At 58.2% G+C, this 14,293-nt stretch overlaps 1 protein-coding gene across 1 annotated transcript; it reads right to left on the bottom strand.

Moving 5' to 3' along the window:
• Positions 1 to 4,795: 4,795 nt before the first annotated feature.
• On the bottom strand, positions 4,796 to 13,395 carry LOC310915707 (zinc finger protein 777-like; the record flags this gene model as incomplete). The annotated part of the gene is made up of 6 exons (XM_083872793.1): positions 4,796 to 6,679; positions 8,437 to 8,691; positions 9,628 to 9,744; positions 10,205 to 10,331; positions 11,389 to 11,769; positions 13,372 to 13,395. The coding sequence occupies 6 exons, from the start codon at positions 13,393 to 13,395 to the stop codon at positions 5,589 to 5,591; spliced, it is 1,995 nt and encodes a 664-aa protein (XP_083728919.1). The 3' UTR covers positions 4,796 to 5,588.
• Positions 13,396 to 14,293: the final 898 nt, after the last annotated feature.

A 14,293-nucleotide genomic window follows, 5' to 3' on the forward strand; every position in this document is an offset into this window, starting at 1 on the left:
TCTCTGGTGCTGCCTGGCACAAGGATAGACCTGGATTTTTATAGCAGGCCTAGTCAAAACAACAAGACTCGGTTCTAGACAGATATTGGGTTTAGATGTGGTGTGAGCCTAACTCTGCACCAAGGACGTGAGGAAAATTCATGCTGGAAAGGTTTTCCCCCTCAGTTTTGATCATCAGCTCCAGAAACTTAAACCTCTATCTCCATCTATTGCTACAGAAGAAGGAAAGGAAGATGCACAAGTGTCTCTCCTGTGGCACCTTTAATGCTCCCCATTAGGACAGCAAGGCAGATGTGGAGCCCCAGGCTCTAGAAAAGCCCATCTCAGGGAATGGTTCCCACCTGGAGCAGGCATTTTGCTCCTGAGCCCCAGGCAGAGGCAGCAGGCAGTGAGGATTTCCCACTGCCAGCCAAGCCCAGGGGAAGCACAACACAGAACTAAGCAGAGCTTTACCTTTGAATTTGGCCACCATGTCCACAAACACCTGGATCATTTCAGAGATGCTCCCAACACTCCTCTGCACCTCTGGGGCTTGGGCTTTGGCTGCTTCACATCTGAGGGGAACAACAGAGAGAGGAGCTCTGAGCCCAGCCACCAGCTAGAGCCAAGGGGGAAACAGAGAAATCCCTACAGCCACAGAAATCCCTGCAGCCACAGAGTCCCAGCTATCAGCATAGGAACCCCACCTTTAGGAGGGGTGCAATGTCCTCTGGTTCCTGGTAACATTAGCATGAAATCCCACACACTCAGCGGGGCAAACCACTTCCCTCCCAGCTCCTGCAGTGCTCCCAAACCTCTGCCCAAATGAGCTGTGCAGGAGGAAGTGACACCAAGCCTGTTCCATACCTGTTCAGGATTTTGTCAACATCCTGGAAGAGAGAAAACACAGGTGAGCTCCTTGGACAGCTGATTGAGCTGGGCCAGCAGGATCTTCTGCTGCTCCTTCACCAACTTCTGCAGCTCCTCAGTCTTGGGCACACAATGGATTTCCAATATCACCATCCACTGCAAGGCACCGCACGGAGGCTCTGAGCCCACCCAGCCTCCAGCTGCTTCCACAGGGTCACAGCTGCTGCAGGGATGGGATCACACAGAAGGGGTTTTGTACAGGAAAAGCAGAAAGAACAGAGAGAGGGGAGCCAAATCTGGATGTTGATAGGCCCAAGGAGGCCACACGAGATGGACAGAGAGGGAAAGAGAAAAAGAATGTTGTCACGGATTAGGAGATAAAATATTTATAGGGAGAGGGAAAGATGGGACATTCCTGGGGAGCCAGGTGGGTGAGCATGGAGAGGAACACATACCATCAGCTCAAAACTTTTCCAGTCTGCTTCAAGCTTCAAATTTTCCTTCTGTTTGTGTAGAAAAAGCAAGTTGCTCTCAAGTGTCTCCTGAGGCAGGAATTTAAAAAAAGTCATTCTTGGTATTTTTGGAGTGACATTCATAGGTGGGAGATGATGTCACCAAATAACTCCTGTGGGGACAATGACAGTCTGGGGAATCACTGGGGGTGACCCCTGAGTGCCTGGGAGTGGGTTTTGAGCTCAGAGACAGCACCCACCTCTCCAAACTCACTTTAGTCAGGCTGGGGAGATCCCCATCCACAGCTCTTATGGCCAGAAGCATTTCTGGAATAACTTCATGTGGAAACCCTGGAGTTTGTGGTTTTGGTTTTTTTTTTAAAATTAACAACTTTCACCATTTGGAATTGAGATTTCTGGGAAGAGGTTTGCAGTGACAGTAGCAATGACTTAGACATGCTCCATAAATTTGCTGGAGTATTAAAAAACTCTTCATGCTCTGAGTCATCTCTTGTGTTGCAGTGATCCAAGAGACCCCAGCCCACACTGTGGGGGAGAAACCCCGGGCTGGGGACATCTGTGGCACAAGGGACCATATGGGGGACACAGAGGGGTGAGAAGTGAGAGAAACCTGAGCTCCTGGGTGAGCTGGGGCCAGACAATGGGAGAACCAGCAGGGTGGGACACAGAACCCCAAACTGGTACCCAGACAGGGATCCCAAGCAGCAGGTGCAGCCCCAAATCCGTGGCTGGACAGGGACACGCCCTAATCTGTGTGTGGAGGGGAACCAAACCTGAGTGAAGGCCAGAGGAGACTCACCCATGCATAGAGGGCATCCAGATCCAGAGCCAGAGGAGCTCAGGGACATGTCTGCTGTAGGGAGGGGAGTGTGGAGTGTGTGGGGAAGGCTACAGTGAGTGTTAGTGTGAGTCTTTATCCCAGCCTTCCCCCAAGGCACAGCTGGAATGCTTCAGCACAGTGCTGCCAGCACCTGTGGATGCCCGGGATGCTTAGATCAATTTAATCTTTAATAACCTGGAATACAGCGGGGAGCTTTGCCCTGGCTCAGCCCTGGTGGTCAGTCAGAGCTGGTGAGCAGAAATCCCTTCCCCAGGCCTTGCACTGGGATCTTTCCCGAGGCCTGGCTCTCTCCAGAGCTCCTGGGCTGGGTTAATGCAGTTTTAAGGGATTGTGTCGGGGTGGCAGCTGTGCCGTGCAGGAGCTGAGGGTAATCCTGTGCTGTTTCCCTGCTCTGCCAGCCCCGGCCTGAAATCCCCCCAAACCCCCTGGCTGCTCCTGGGCAGGAGGGCTCTAGCCTCCATCCCCACACCCCATGGCTGTCAGAGACTCTCTCCAGCTCCAAAACCTGTGGAGAGCAGCAGCAGCAGCACTTGGGGAAGGAGAACCTCTCGAGCTGCCTCACGCTGCAGGTCCACATTGTCCCTTCTGTGCTGCTGCTGTGGGCTCAGCACCAGTGTTGGGTGCCCAAAACCAACCCTCCCTATTCAGCCATCAGTTCTGCTCCTCCTCCACCCTCATGTGCTGCCAGCCAGGCTCAAGGAGTGTTTTGGGGGGCACCATCCACCTCCTGACATGATAAAGCATCAAACAAATCCCTCTCCAGGCAGTTATTGCCCTGCCATGGACCGTGCCCTGCTGAGCATCCCAAGCCAGCTTCCCTGCCCTGCTGGGTCCCCGGGCCAGCAGCTCTTCCAGCCCCCTGCCCACTGTCCCTGCAGCACCCCAGGGTGACAGCCTGATGTCCCCACTCATCTGGAGCCTCTGGGGTGCTGTCTGGGGGTGCACTGCCCATCTCACACCCAGGTGGGGACAGCAGTGGCTCCTGCTCATCCCATTCCTGGAGCTGCTTTCTGGGTGAGTCTGTGCCCAGTTCTTCCAGCACTCCAAGCTGGGGAAAGCTGGGTGAGGGTCACCAGCTCAAACTGCAGGGACAGGAGTTGTCAAATCAATGTCCCACTACGGGACAATGCTGATAATTGTCACCACTGTGGTTTTCAGAGTCGCTGCCACCTGCACTCAGGTCCACAATGGCTGTGTTGTCCCACTGGCACGGGAGCTGTCTCTGCAGATGGATTGGTGACATTTGAGCTGCTGAAGGTCACCAGGATGTTGTTAAATCCTGGCAGTGCCCAGTGACCAAGGCTGTTACATCCGTGTGGTGGGTGAGGAGCAGCACGAGGGGCAGGAGTTGCTGTGTGGGGCCCAGTGACACAGAGCAGAGCATGGCCACACCATGGTCCTGGCACTGCAGGGGGGCAGCCAGGCTAGTACAGGCACCTCAACTTTTTTTTAGTCAGTAAAAAGCTGAATTATACCATTTTTAGGGAAAAAAAAAGGATTCTGCCAGGTCTGTGTCACGCCAGTGTGACGGACAAGAGCCGCTGAGAAGCAGAATCAGTTCTGCTTTTCACTTCCTTTTCCCCATAATTGCATTTAGTCCTGGTGAGGGGGGATGGAGCAAGGCTGCTGAGGGACACTGGACTCCTGTCCTGTCCCCACACTTCCCTCCCAGGACATCAGCCCCACCACAGCACTTCTCATGGAACCCCAGAATGGTTTGGGTGGGAAGAGACCTCAAAGCTCATCTTGTTCCACCTCCCTTGAAGGGCAGCAACACCATCCACTACCCCAGATTGCTCAAAGCCTTGTCCAGCCTGGCCAACTTCCAGAGATGGAAATATCAACTCCTATCAGACAGCACACCCTGACCTGAAACCCCAAACTTCTCCAGGGACTTGCAGGCACCACCAGCAGTGGGAAGGCAGGAATCTTGGCAGGAGCTCCAAAATTCTGCCATCCACAGCAGTGACCAGCTGGTGGCTCTCAGCAGCTCCACATGGCTGTGCTGCCCTCTGGCACTTCCTAGCAGAGAAGAGGCCATAAATACAACTTAGGAGGGGGTTCATACACCAGCAAAGTCCTGGATGAGAACTTTGGTTCTGCAAAGGCATCAACAGGTCCCGACAACCTCTCCTATCATTGCAACTGTCCAACATGAGATCTGACAGCACTGGGAAGGAGCTTGGTTTGCTCTGAGGAGCTGGTGTCACCACCCCAGCCCCATCCCAGCCCTTGGGATGGATGCCACCCAGCCACAGCCCAACCTCAAGAGCTGCAGCCAGGACAAGCTGGGATCCCTGGTCCAAACAGGAGCTCAAACCAACAGCAGGGAGATGGATCATGTCCCACCCACCCCAAGAGCAGGAGCCCAGGAGCAGGGAGGTGTTTTCTTGGAGCCAGCCTGGAGTTGTTCCTCCCCTGGGCAGGAATCCCACCACTTCTGCCACTGAGGAGCAGCTCAAGGACAGCAGAGCAGCAAAACACAACCAGGTCCTGCTTTCAGCCCCTGGTGACCCCACAGCACCCCATGGCCAGACCCACAGCACCCCAATGCCCACGGTGGTGGCAGGAGTGGAGCACTAGGAATGAGTGTTTGGAGGAGCCTTGCAGAGGGGTCCTACCAGAAAAAGGGTCTTTTACTGCAACTAGAATTTTATTCTATTGTATAATTCAGGAGTGCATCACAGCCCCGCGAGCCGGGCAGGCACCTATCAGAGCTTCCAATCTAGACACACGAAGAACTTCCTCATCAGCTGCATCTTTTAATTACTCACCTCCCCCCTGGCTGGAGCTCCTCCTGTCACATCCAGCCCGGATGAGGCAGCGCCTCCACAGAGCTCCTGGACAAAAAGTGACTGTGCCAGAATCAGCCTACAGAGCAGTTAACAAAAAAAAAAAAAACCAAAACAAAAAAACAAAACAAAAAAACAAACAAACAAAAAACAAAACCAAAAATAAAATCTTGCCCATCCTAAGGTTGCTTATCAAATAAAAAGTTCCTCCACATTTATTTAAAAAAAAAAAAACAAACAAACAGTAGTAGATTTAAAAAGCAGTTACGAGTCCTACTCCGGCAAAACACCCTGTGTACAGGTTTCTTTTTGTTGGTGCTTTGTTTGCTTGTCCGTGAGGATTTCCCCCTAAATCAGCTGCTTCTGTTAATTTTTTATATATATATAATCTTTTTTTTAATTTTGCCGCGCGTCGCTTGCTTTTAATTCATTTTAATTTATTCCCAATCGGCCGAGTCTCCACCAGACCAGCGGCTCTACCACACAAAGCTTCCTTTTGATGTCCATGCCCTGAGCCGGGGTTGGGGATGGGGAGATGGATGGAGGGAAAGGTTGGGGGAGAGAGATCAGTGGAGGACAAAGAGGACGAGGAGGAAAGGAAGGGATGGAGGGAGAGGAAGCCTGCGCAGCTCCTCACTCTCCCATGTGCGTCCTCAGGTGGTACTTGAGCGACTGCTTGTAGCGGAAGCACTTGGTGCACTCGGTGCAGGGGTAGGGCCTCTCTCCGGTGTGTGCCCGCTGGTGCTCCAGGAGGTGATGCTTCTGCGTGAAGTTCTTGCCGCACTCGCTGCAGTGGTAGGGCCTCTCACCCGTGTGGATACGCTGGTGCTCCAGGAGGTGATGCTTGCGGATGAAACCCTTCCCGCAGACGGCGCAGGCGTGCGGGCGCTCCCGCGTGTGGATGCGGTAATGGTTGGTCAGCTTGGACTTCTCGCTGAAGGTCTTCTCGCACTGGCTGCACTGGTAGGGCCGTTCTCCGGTGTGAGTCCTCTGGTGCCGCAGCAGGTGGGAGGGCCTGGTGAAGTTCTTGCCGCACTGCGGGCACAGGAAGGCCATCTCGTTCTTGCCCGCGTGGATCCTCTGGTGCATGAGCAGGCTGATCTGCAGGCGGAAGCTCCTCCGGCACTCGCCGCAGGTGAAGGGCCGCTCGCCCACGTGGGTGATCTGGTGCTTGCTGAGGCTCGACTTGTGGCTGAAGCTGCTTTCACACTCGGAGCATTTGTAGGGTTTCCCCGGCGGCGGCGGCCGCGACGGGGGCTTGAGGCCGTGCTCGGGGCGCCGCGGGACCCCCACGCCGCGCCGCGTGTGGCTGCGCTGGTGCAGCAGGAACTGCTGCTTGTTGCGGAAGCTGAGGTCGCACTCGTGGCACTCGTAGGGCCCTTCCTTGAGGTGGTTGCGCTGGTGGATCATGAAGTTGATCTTGAGCATGAAGCTCTTCCCGCACTCGGGGCAGATGTACGGTCTCTCCCGCGTCCTGTTCCGCTGCTGGCCGCCCGACTGCTTCATGTCCCCGGAGTCCCTCTCGCAGGCTGACGCCTTCCTGACACGGGCCAGGCTGCGGGGCTGAGCCTTGGAGCTGCACTGGGCCTCACAGCCCAGCCCGGCCTCGTGGCTGGGGAATGCTGGTGGCTCGCTCCGGCCCGAGAACATGGCGCACGGCTCCAGCGTGTCGGGGTCATCCTCCTCCTCCTCTTCCTCCTCCGTCTTGATCACGATCCCGTCCTCTGAGGGGGGAAATCGAACAGAGTTAGGGTCACTGGGTGGGATGGGGTGGTCTCTTATGTGGCTGGGTGCTACAGGAACACCTGCATGGGCTCCTGCAGCTGTTTGACCACCTGGATGTGAGCTGGCTGCAGCTGGAGCCCAGAGTGCTGGGATGGACTATACACCCCCCAAACATGGACTTCAGACAGACCACCCCAGCTCAGGCTCCTCTGACCACCTGCCAAAAAATTTGGCAACTCGGTGCTACTGCAGGATGTGGGGGATGAAAGCACCGTGGGTTCATCAGGGCTCGGGTGGCCGAGTGATTTCAGAGCAGCTCCATCTGCTGCTGTTTCACTGGGCTACAACAACAGTCCTGGCACGGCACCGCTTGGCAGAAACGTCACTGGGCTGCCAGATCTGATCTGGGGACAGCACAGCCCGCCTGGGACTGTCCCTGTCCCCTTCCCTCAGCCTCACTGTGATGTGGCGTGGCCAGAGAGCCACCCTGCTCCTTCCCAGAGCACCCAGCAGTGGGATGGATCTACAGTGGGAGGGATGGCAGCAGGGCAGGCTCTCCTTTATGTCACCAAGGCTGGAAGTGAGCCCGGGATTTTGTTTGGTGACAGGAGCCACCCCAGGGCCAGCACGGCCCAAGGAAAGTCCCTCATATCACCCCACACTGGACTGTGAGCCAGGCTTAAATACTCTCCCAGGAAGAGCAGCTACACTTTCCCAAGCAAAGGAAACTGATGGGAGTGGATGTGTCAAAGCCATGGCCCTCTTCCCTTTAAGGGAGAGAAAAACCCAGGTCCTTCTCCCTGGCTGCTCTATGGACCTGGGGGCTCAGTCCCCCAACCCAGCACAGCCACATCAGCAGAGCCCTGTGTCCTGGCAGAGGCAGCAGCTCTTGGACAAGGATCAGCTCCAGCCCCACCGGTGGCTTGGCTGGTTTCCCTCACAAAGCCCTGAGCAGACCACAGGACCCACAAGACAGAGTTCAGGTCCTCAAGAGCTCTGTGTGTTGGTTTGTGTTACTGCACCGCAGAGCCATGAGGAGGAGGGAACCCACCACTCCCAAGCTCTCATCTCCCTGCTCTCCCATCCCCACCCTTACAGCACATCTGTAGGACTTCACTGGTTTCTGCCACTGCACTGGCAGAATTCTACACATGAAACACTCAGTGCCATCATCCCACCTCGCCACAAATCACCTCATCTTTCCCTTTCCCTCCTGGCAGCTCACAAATCAGAGTTCCAAACACATTCTTCTCTATCCTGTGGAGCTGCCCTGAGCAACTCCCACACTTTGCAACCTGCAGGAGCTCCCCCATTCATTCCTCCAGCAGTGTCTGGTGTGTAACCATCCACTCCTCCACACCTCACACCAACGTCCTGCCCTCTGACACAGCGGGATTTTGGGAGCAGGGCTCACCAGGGTTCTCACACATCTTCCCTTGGTCTCTGTGGGTAACCAGGGCTTTTCCCAGACTCACAGGACTGAGCCAGTGCTTGCTCTGCTCCTGAGCAGGACAGGAACCCTCAGAGACCACGTTCTGTGTCCACCATGGACGTGCTGCCTCCTCGTCCAAGCTCAAACACTGACCAGAGCCACTCTTGGAAGCTGCTGCAGCCAGAAAATTTCCTTCTGGTGCTGGTTCTTGGAGGATTTAACTCCTCCTGTCCATCCAACCCTTTTCCTAACCCACCACAGCCCTCCAGACCTCCTATTCCTGACACAACCACTTGTGCAGAGCCATTCCCTGAGCCATCTCACCTGTGCAGCTCCCGTGGTGCACGATGACCCTCTGGATCTCGTTGAAGTCGGCTCCATACTCAGAGGAGTCCCCCAGGCTGGTCCCTGGGAGGTCCCTCTGTGGGGACACAGAGCTGTAGGGGCTCTCACACGCTGCCTCCTCATCAGGGCTCTGGAAGCTGCCCTCAGATTGCCCCGACATCCCGTGCAGCTCGGGGTTCTCAGGGCTGTCCTCAGGAAGGAGCTCCTCTGTTTTGATCACGACTCTTATTCCAGCTGCAGCAATGAGAGATTCCCTGCCATCAGTCCCAGGAGCCAGGATGATGGACCCGGCAATCCCTGCCAGCTCCAGATGCTGATCCTGCTGAGGGTTTCCTCTGCTTGGCCTTTTCTGCTTTCCCTTCACCCATCCCTGCCACACTCCCAGCTCCAGCCCAGGACTCTCTGCAGGCACAGGGAACTGGCTCCACCCAGCTCTGGTGCCACAGCTCAGCACGCCTTGGCCACCCCACATCCCCCAGCTGCAGCTCCACGTGGGGCCAGGATTCTCCTCTTCCCATTGGCCTCAATTTAATCTCAAGATCCTTGTGATGGAAAGCACAAGCAGGGTGTTGGTGTGACCCCAGATCCACAGCCTGGAATCAGGGATGACGAGTGGAGATGACACCATCTCTTCCAGGCCACCTCCTTATCTCCTTATCTCTTTATCAGCCCCCTTATCACAGAGCAGGAGTTGCTGTGGGACTGAGGGTGCCCCATTCCCAGCCCAGTCCTGCCCCTCAGCATCCCATTTCCCTGCACACAGCATGGGACCAGGCTTCCCTGCCAGGGAGGATGCTCCAAGGATAAACCCAGGCACCATCCACGCAAAGAGAGGGTGGAGAGGATTTTCTGGGTGGATGGGCTCTCCCATTGGGACCTGATTCTCCTTCCTTGCCAGGCACACTGGCTCCCTGAGGACCTGGTCTGGTTGCAGATGCCTCCCTTGCTGGGAAGGGCTCTCAGTGCCCAACTCTCCAGGCTGTGCTTGTCCTGGTTTCTATGTTGAGCTATACCTGGACATCAAACCTCCCATCAGCCAAATTTATCCCATTCCTAAGCAAGGCTTCTCCTGATAAAAACCACATCAGCCACAGCTCCCAGCAACACCTGCTTCAGCCTTGGGATGAGCAGCTCCTGGGAGCACAACCCAGGGCTGTCCTCATGTCTCACCTGCTGTGGCATCAGTAATGATCTCACTCTCCTCCTCCAGGTCCTGCTCATTCCTGCCCTGCGATTCCTCCCCTTGCTCGATCTGAGACAAAACACCAGGTTTGGAAATTGCATAGTCTGTGGAGAGACAGAGAGGTGGGAGAGAGAGGGATTACTGAACTGGGAATCTGACATTGGCTTCCACCTCTTCCCAGAGTGCAGGGGACGTGTGAGGACACTCAGGAACATCCACAGGTGCAAAATCCTCTATAGGGATGCATGGGCTGGTACCCACTGCAGACCCAGAAGATGCAGGGAAGCTCTTGCAACAGCCATGGGGAAAGAGCTGGTTTTTGATGGCAGAAATGTGGCTGGAAGAGGGTTTGGGAGGTCTCCAACCCACCTGCCCACAGGGCATCCCTCACCCAGCCAGAACAGCACCACAGCATGAGCTGGAATGAACCCAGACTAAAAAACATCATCCGGTGTTTTTAAATCCTTTAAAAAGGGACATTTGGGTCTCATCCAAAGGGATCTCTGTGGAAGAGCCAGAAGGAGCCTCCTGTGCCTCAGCAGGACGAGGACACCCCGTATTTACCCAGGGAGATCAGAGACTCGTAGTTCCCCTTCATCACATTCTTGTAGAGCTCCTTCTGCCACTCCTCCAGCTTCTCCCATTCCTTGTCATTGAAATACACGGACACGTCATCGAAGGTCACCGGCACCTGCAATTCCAACAGCGGGTTCACTGCCAGGCTTCAGCTCCTTCCAGGCCATCAACAAGCTGGTTTTTACATTTAAAACAATTCCTGGGCAGGTGTTTCTTTAGGAATAAAGGACTCAACCAAACCAATGGTTACTAGGGATGAATCCAGGCTGGGATTTCCCCCAAGGAACCCCCAAGCTCCTCCTCTGCAGGGTGATCAGGCTTGGGAGAACCTTAAGGCAGAGAAAACCCAAGAGCTGTGCTGGACTCATCTCTATTGATGAGCTGATGTAACTCTCGGATTCAATTACCCCAGAACTCCAGGGAAAACTCTGCCCAGGCCCACAGGGCTCCCCATTATCCCTGTGTGCCCATCATCTGCAGCTTCCCACCTTGTTAGCCAAGGAATAACTCCTAAGGAGAAATTCAGGATGTGCAAACTGTGCTGTGATGGAGTGGAGCTCTTCAGAGGGAACGCAGCACTCCAGGTCTGTCCCCCCAACTGCACTTAATGGGGTGCCAGGGTCTGAATTCACCTTTTCCTGACCCTCTCTGCTCTTTCCAGAGACATTTCCTCTCCTATGTCCTACTTGCACACGCTCTTTTATTAGTGGGAAGGTTGTGAAATTCAAGTAGGAACTGAATATTGATGGTGGGCTAAGCCCAGGGAGCTCATCTGCCTTCCTGAATCCCAAAGCTTCCCCCTTTCCCTGCAGCAGCAGCTCCCACTTGCTCCTTTTCCCCAAGCTGGGAGACTCTGCAGCATCAAGGTGGTCAAAACCAAAGAACCACAAAATCTGCAGGGCTTTTTCAAACGGTGACAAAAAAAAAAAAAAAAAAAAAAAAAAAAAAAAAGAGTCAATGGCCCCGGGGCTGTGCAGAGCAATGGAGCAGAACTGAAATCTCTGGCCTGAGTACCAGGATGTCCTCCCACAGTATTTTAGTCCCAGCAGGGGATGAGCAATGGTGACACTCACCTGTGCTGGGGCTGTCCCTGCTCAGCCACCCCAGTCCTGCCCTCAGGGAGCATTTTTGGGTTTCAATGCTCATTTCCCACTCCCTCAGGACACCTTTACCTTGGGGACCTCCCCCTTCCTGCCAGGGGGCAGCCTCAGGATCCAGAAGTTCCTGTTCTTCAGGAGGTTCTCCATGTTCTCCAGGCGCCTCTGCAGCAGCCCATACTCCTGGATCAGAGTCCCTAAAGCTGCACACTTGCTCTCCAGCTGATTCCCCAGCTCCGCCGCCGTCTTCTCACAATTGATCAGCTTCTTCTCGGCCATCCCCGTCCGACCCTCCAGGTCCAGCAGGCGTGTGGAGTGAGAATCCACCTTCCTCTCCACGGCCTGCACGGCCGCCACCACGGTCAGGGACAGCTCTGCCGTCTGCGTCTCCCGCTCCGAGGTGCGCTCGGCGCCCAGGGACGAGGGGCAGCGCGGCGGCCGCACCGGCTCCGGCGCCTGCGGACACAAACAAGGGCAGGGAGAGGGGTCAGCTCAGCTCAGGGGGGAATAGAGACCCTCCCGGGGGGATAGAGACCCTCCTGGGGGGGATAGAGACTCTCCTGGGGGGATAGAGACACTCCCGGGGGGATAGAGACCCTCCTGCGGGGGATAGAGACCCTCCTGCGGGGGATAGAGACCCTCCCGGGGGGATAGAGACCCTCCCGGGGGGAATAGAGACCCTCCCGGGGGGATAGAGACCCTCCTGCGGGGGATAGAGACCCTCCCGGGGGGATAGAGACCCTCCCAGGGGGAATAGAGACCCTCCCAGGGGGGATAGAGACCCTCCCAGGGGGATAGAGACCCTCCCGGGGGGATAGAGACTCTCCTGGGGGGATAGAGACCCTCCTGAGGTTATAGAGACCCTCCCGGGGGGATAGAGACCCTCCCAGGGGGAATAGAGACCCTCCCAGGGGGGATAGAGACCCACCTGGGGGGGATAGAGACCCTCCCAGGGGGGATAGAGACCCTCCCGGGGGGATAGAGACCCTCCCAGGGGGGATAGAGACCCTCCCGGGGTTATAGAGACCCTCCCGGGGGGATAGAGACCCTCCCGGGGTTATAGAGACCCTCCTGGGGGGGATAGAGACCCTCCCAGGGGGGATAGAGACCCTCCCGGGGGGATAGAGACCCTCCTGGGGGGGATAGAGACCCTCCCGGGGGGGATAGAGACCCTCCCGGGGTTATAGAGACCCTCCCGGGGGGGATAGAGACCCTCCTGGGGGGGATAGAGACCCACCCTGGGGGCATAAAGACCCTCCCGAGGTTATAGAGACCTTCCCAGGGTTATAAAGACCTTCCCGAGGAGGTTATAGAGACCCTCCCGGGGGGGATAGAGACCCTCCCAGGGGGAATAGAGACCCTCCCGAGGTTATAGAGACCCTCCAGGGTTATAGAGACCCTCCTTTACCCGGTGTCACAGCGGCCCCCGGATCAATGGGGACACCCCCAGGGCCATGCAGCCCCCGCAGGAGGAGGCGGGGTGGCCTCTGCAGGGCCCAGCTCTCCCCAGGAGCGGCGGGGACGTCCCCATGTCCCCGCTAAGCCGCTTACACCGGCCCCGTGCCGGTCCCAAGGGACGGGCAGGACCCGGGGAGGTGACACAGGCTTTGGAGGGGGGGGGGGGTGGGTGACACAGGCCAGCCCAGCCCCGTTACCATGGGCACAAGCAGGGGACACCCGGGGGGCTGCGGGTCGCCATGGGGACCGGGCGGTGACACGGGAGGGGCGGCGGGTCCGTCCTGAGGGGCCGCAGGGCCTGGTCGGGGTGAGGGGCAAGGCCCGGCCTCGACGGCAGCGCGGAGGCCTGAGCGGGTTCAAACAGCACCGCCGCCCCCCCGGGGGTGCCCGTCCCGTCCTGTCCCCGCCTGTCGCCCCCCGGGAGCGGCCACAGCCCCGCTCGGTGGCGGTGACGGTGACAGCGCCCGCCGCCCCCTCACACCCCCAGCCCGGCCCAGCCCGGCCCGGCGCGGCCCCGACGGCGCGGCCCGTGAGCCCCGACGTGCGGCCCTCCAGCCTCGGGCGGGCGGAGCGAGCCGGGCCCGGCCCCGCGTCCTTTACCTGAGCGTGGGCCCCCTCGGCCATGGCCCTTTGTTCCGTGCCCGGGGCCCCGGGGGCCGCGGCCGGGAGGATCCAGCGCCCGCTCGCTGCTTCACCTCCGCCCGCCGGCGGGCATCGGGCTGGGCGCGGGGCGGCTCGGCGGGGCGGGGGGCGCGGCTGGGGCGGGCTGAGGGGCGGTGCGGGCCTGGCGGGAGGAGGAGGAGGCGGCGGAGGAGGCGGCGGAGGCGGCGGCGGCTCCGACACCGAGCGCGGCTCCGGGTCCGGGTCCGGGTCCGGCGCTCCGGCCGCGCCGCTGCCCCGCCGCGCCGCCAGGGGGCGCTGCCGCCGCCGGACCGCGCGCCCAGCGAGGGGGCGGGGCCGGGGATGGGCGCGAGCAGCACAGCGCCCCCTGGCGGACTGACGGCATCACCGCCCCGCCCCGTCGGGGACACCCCCAGCAACGGGGACAGGGGGACACTGGGGACGGGGGGGACAGGTGGGGACACAGGGGACAATGGGGCACAGGGGACAAAGGGGGACACAGGGGACAAAGGGGGACACGGGACGGGGGGACAGGGGACAAAGGGAGGGACAGGGGGACAGGGGGGGGCACAGGGGACAGGGTGGGGGACAGGGGACACAGGGGACAGGCGGGGACAGGGGACATAGGGGACAAAGGGGGACACGGGACAGAGGGGGACACAGGGGGACAGAGTGGGGCACAGAGGACAGGGGTGAACGGGAGGGGCAATGGGGGACACTGCGGAGGGCTCGGTGTGACATGATGGGACAGGAGAGGGACCAGGGGGTCACTGCGGAGGTCCTGGGGAGCTTTCCCCGGCCCCGCCCGTCGGGTCTCCCCCGCCCATCCCCGCGGGCTCGGAAATGGCGGCCGGAGGCGGCGGCGCCGGGGAAACGGAACGACCCCTCCCCTGAGCCACGA

This window comes from Zosterops lateralis (genome assembly GCF_965231275.1).
Source record: "Zosterops lateralis genome assembly, chromosome: 1".
Classification (NCBI taxonomy): Eukaryota; Metazoa; Chordata; class Aves; order Passeriformes; family Zosteropidae; genus Zosterops; species Zosterops lateralis.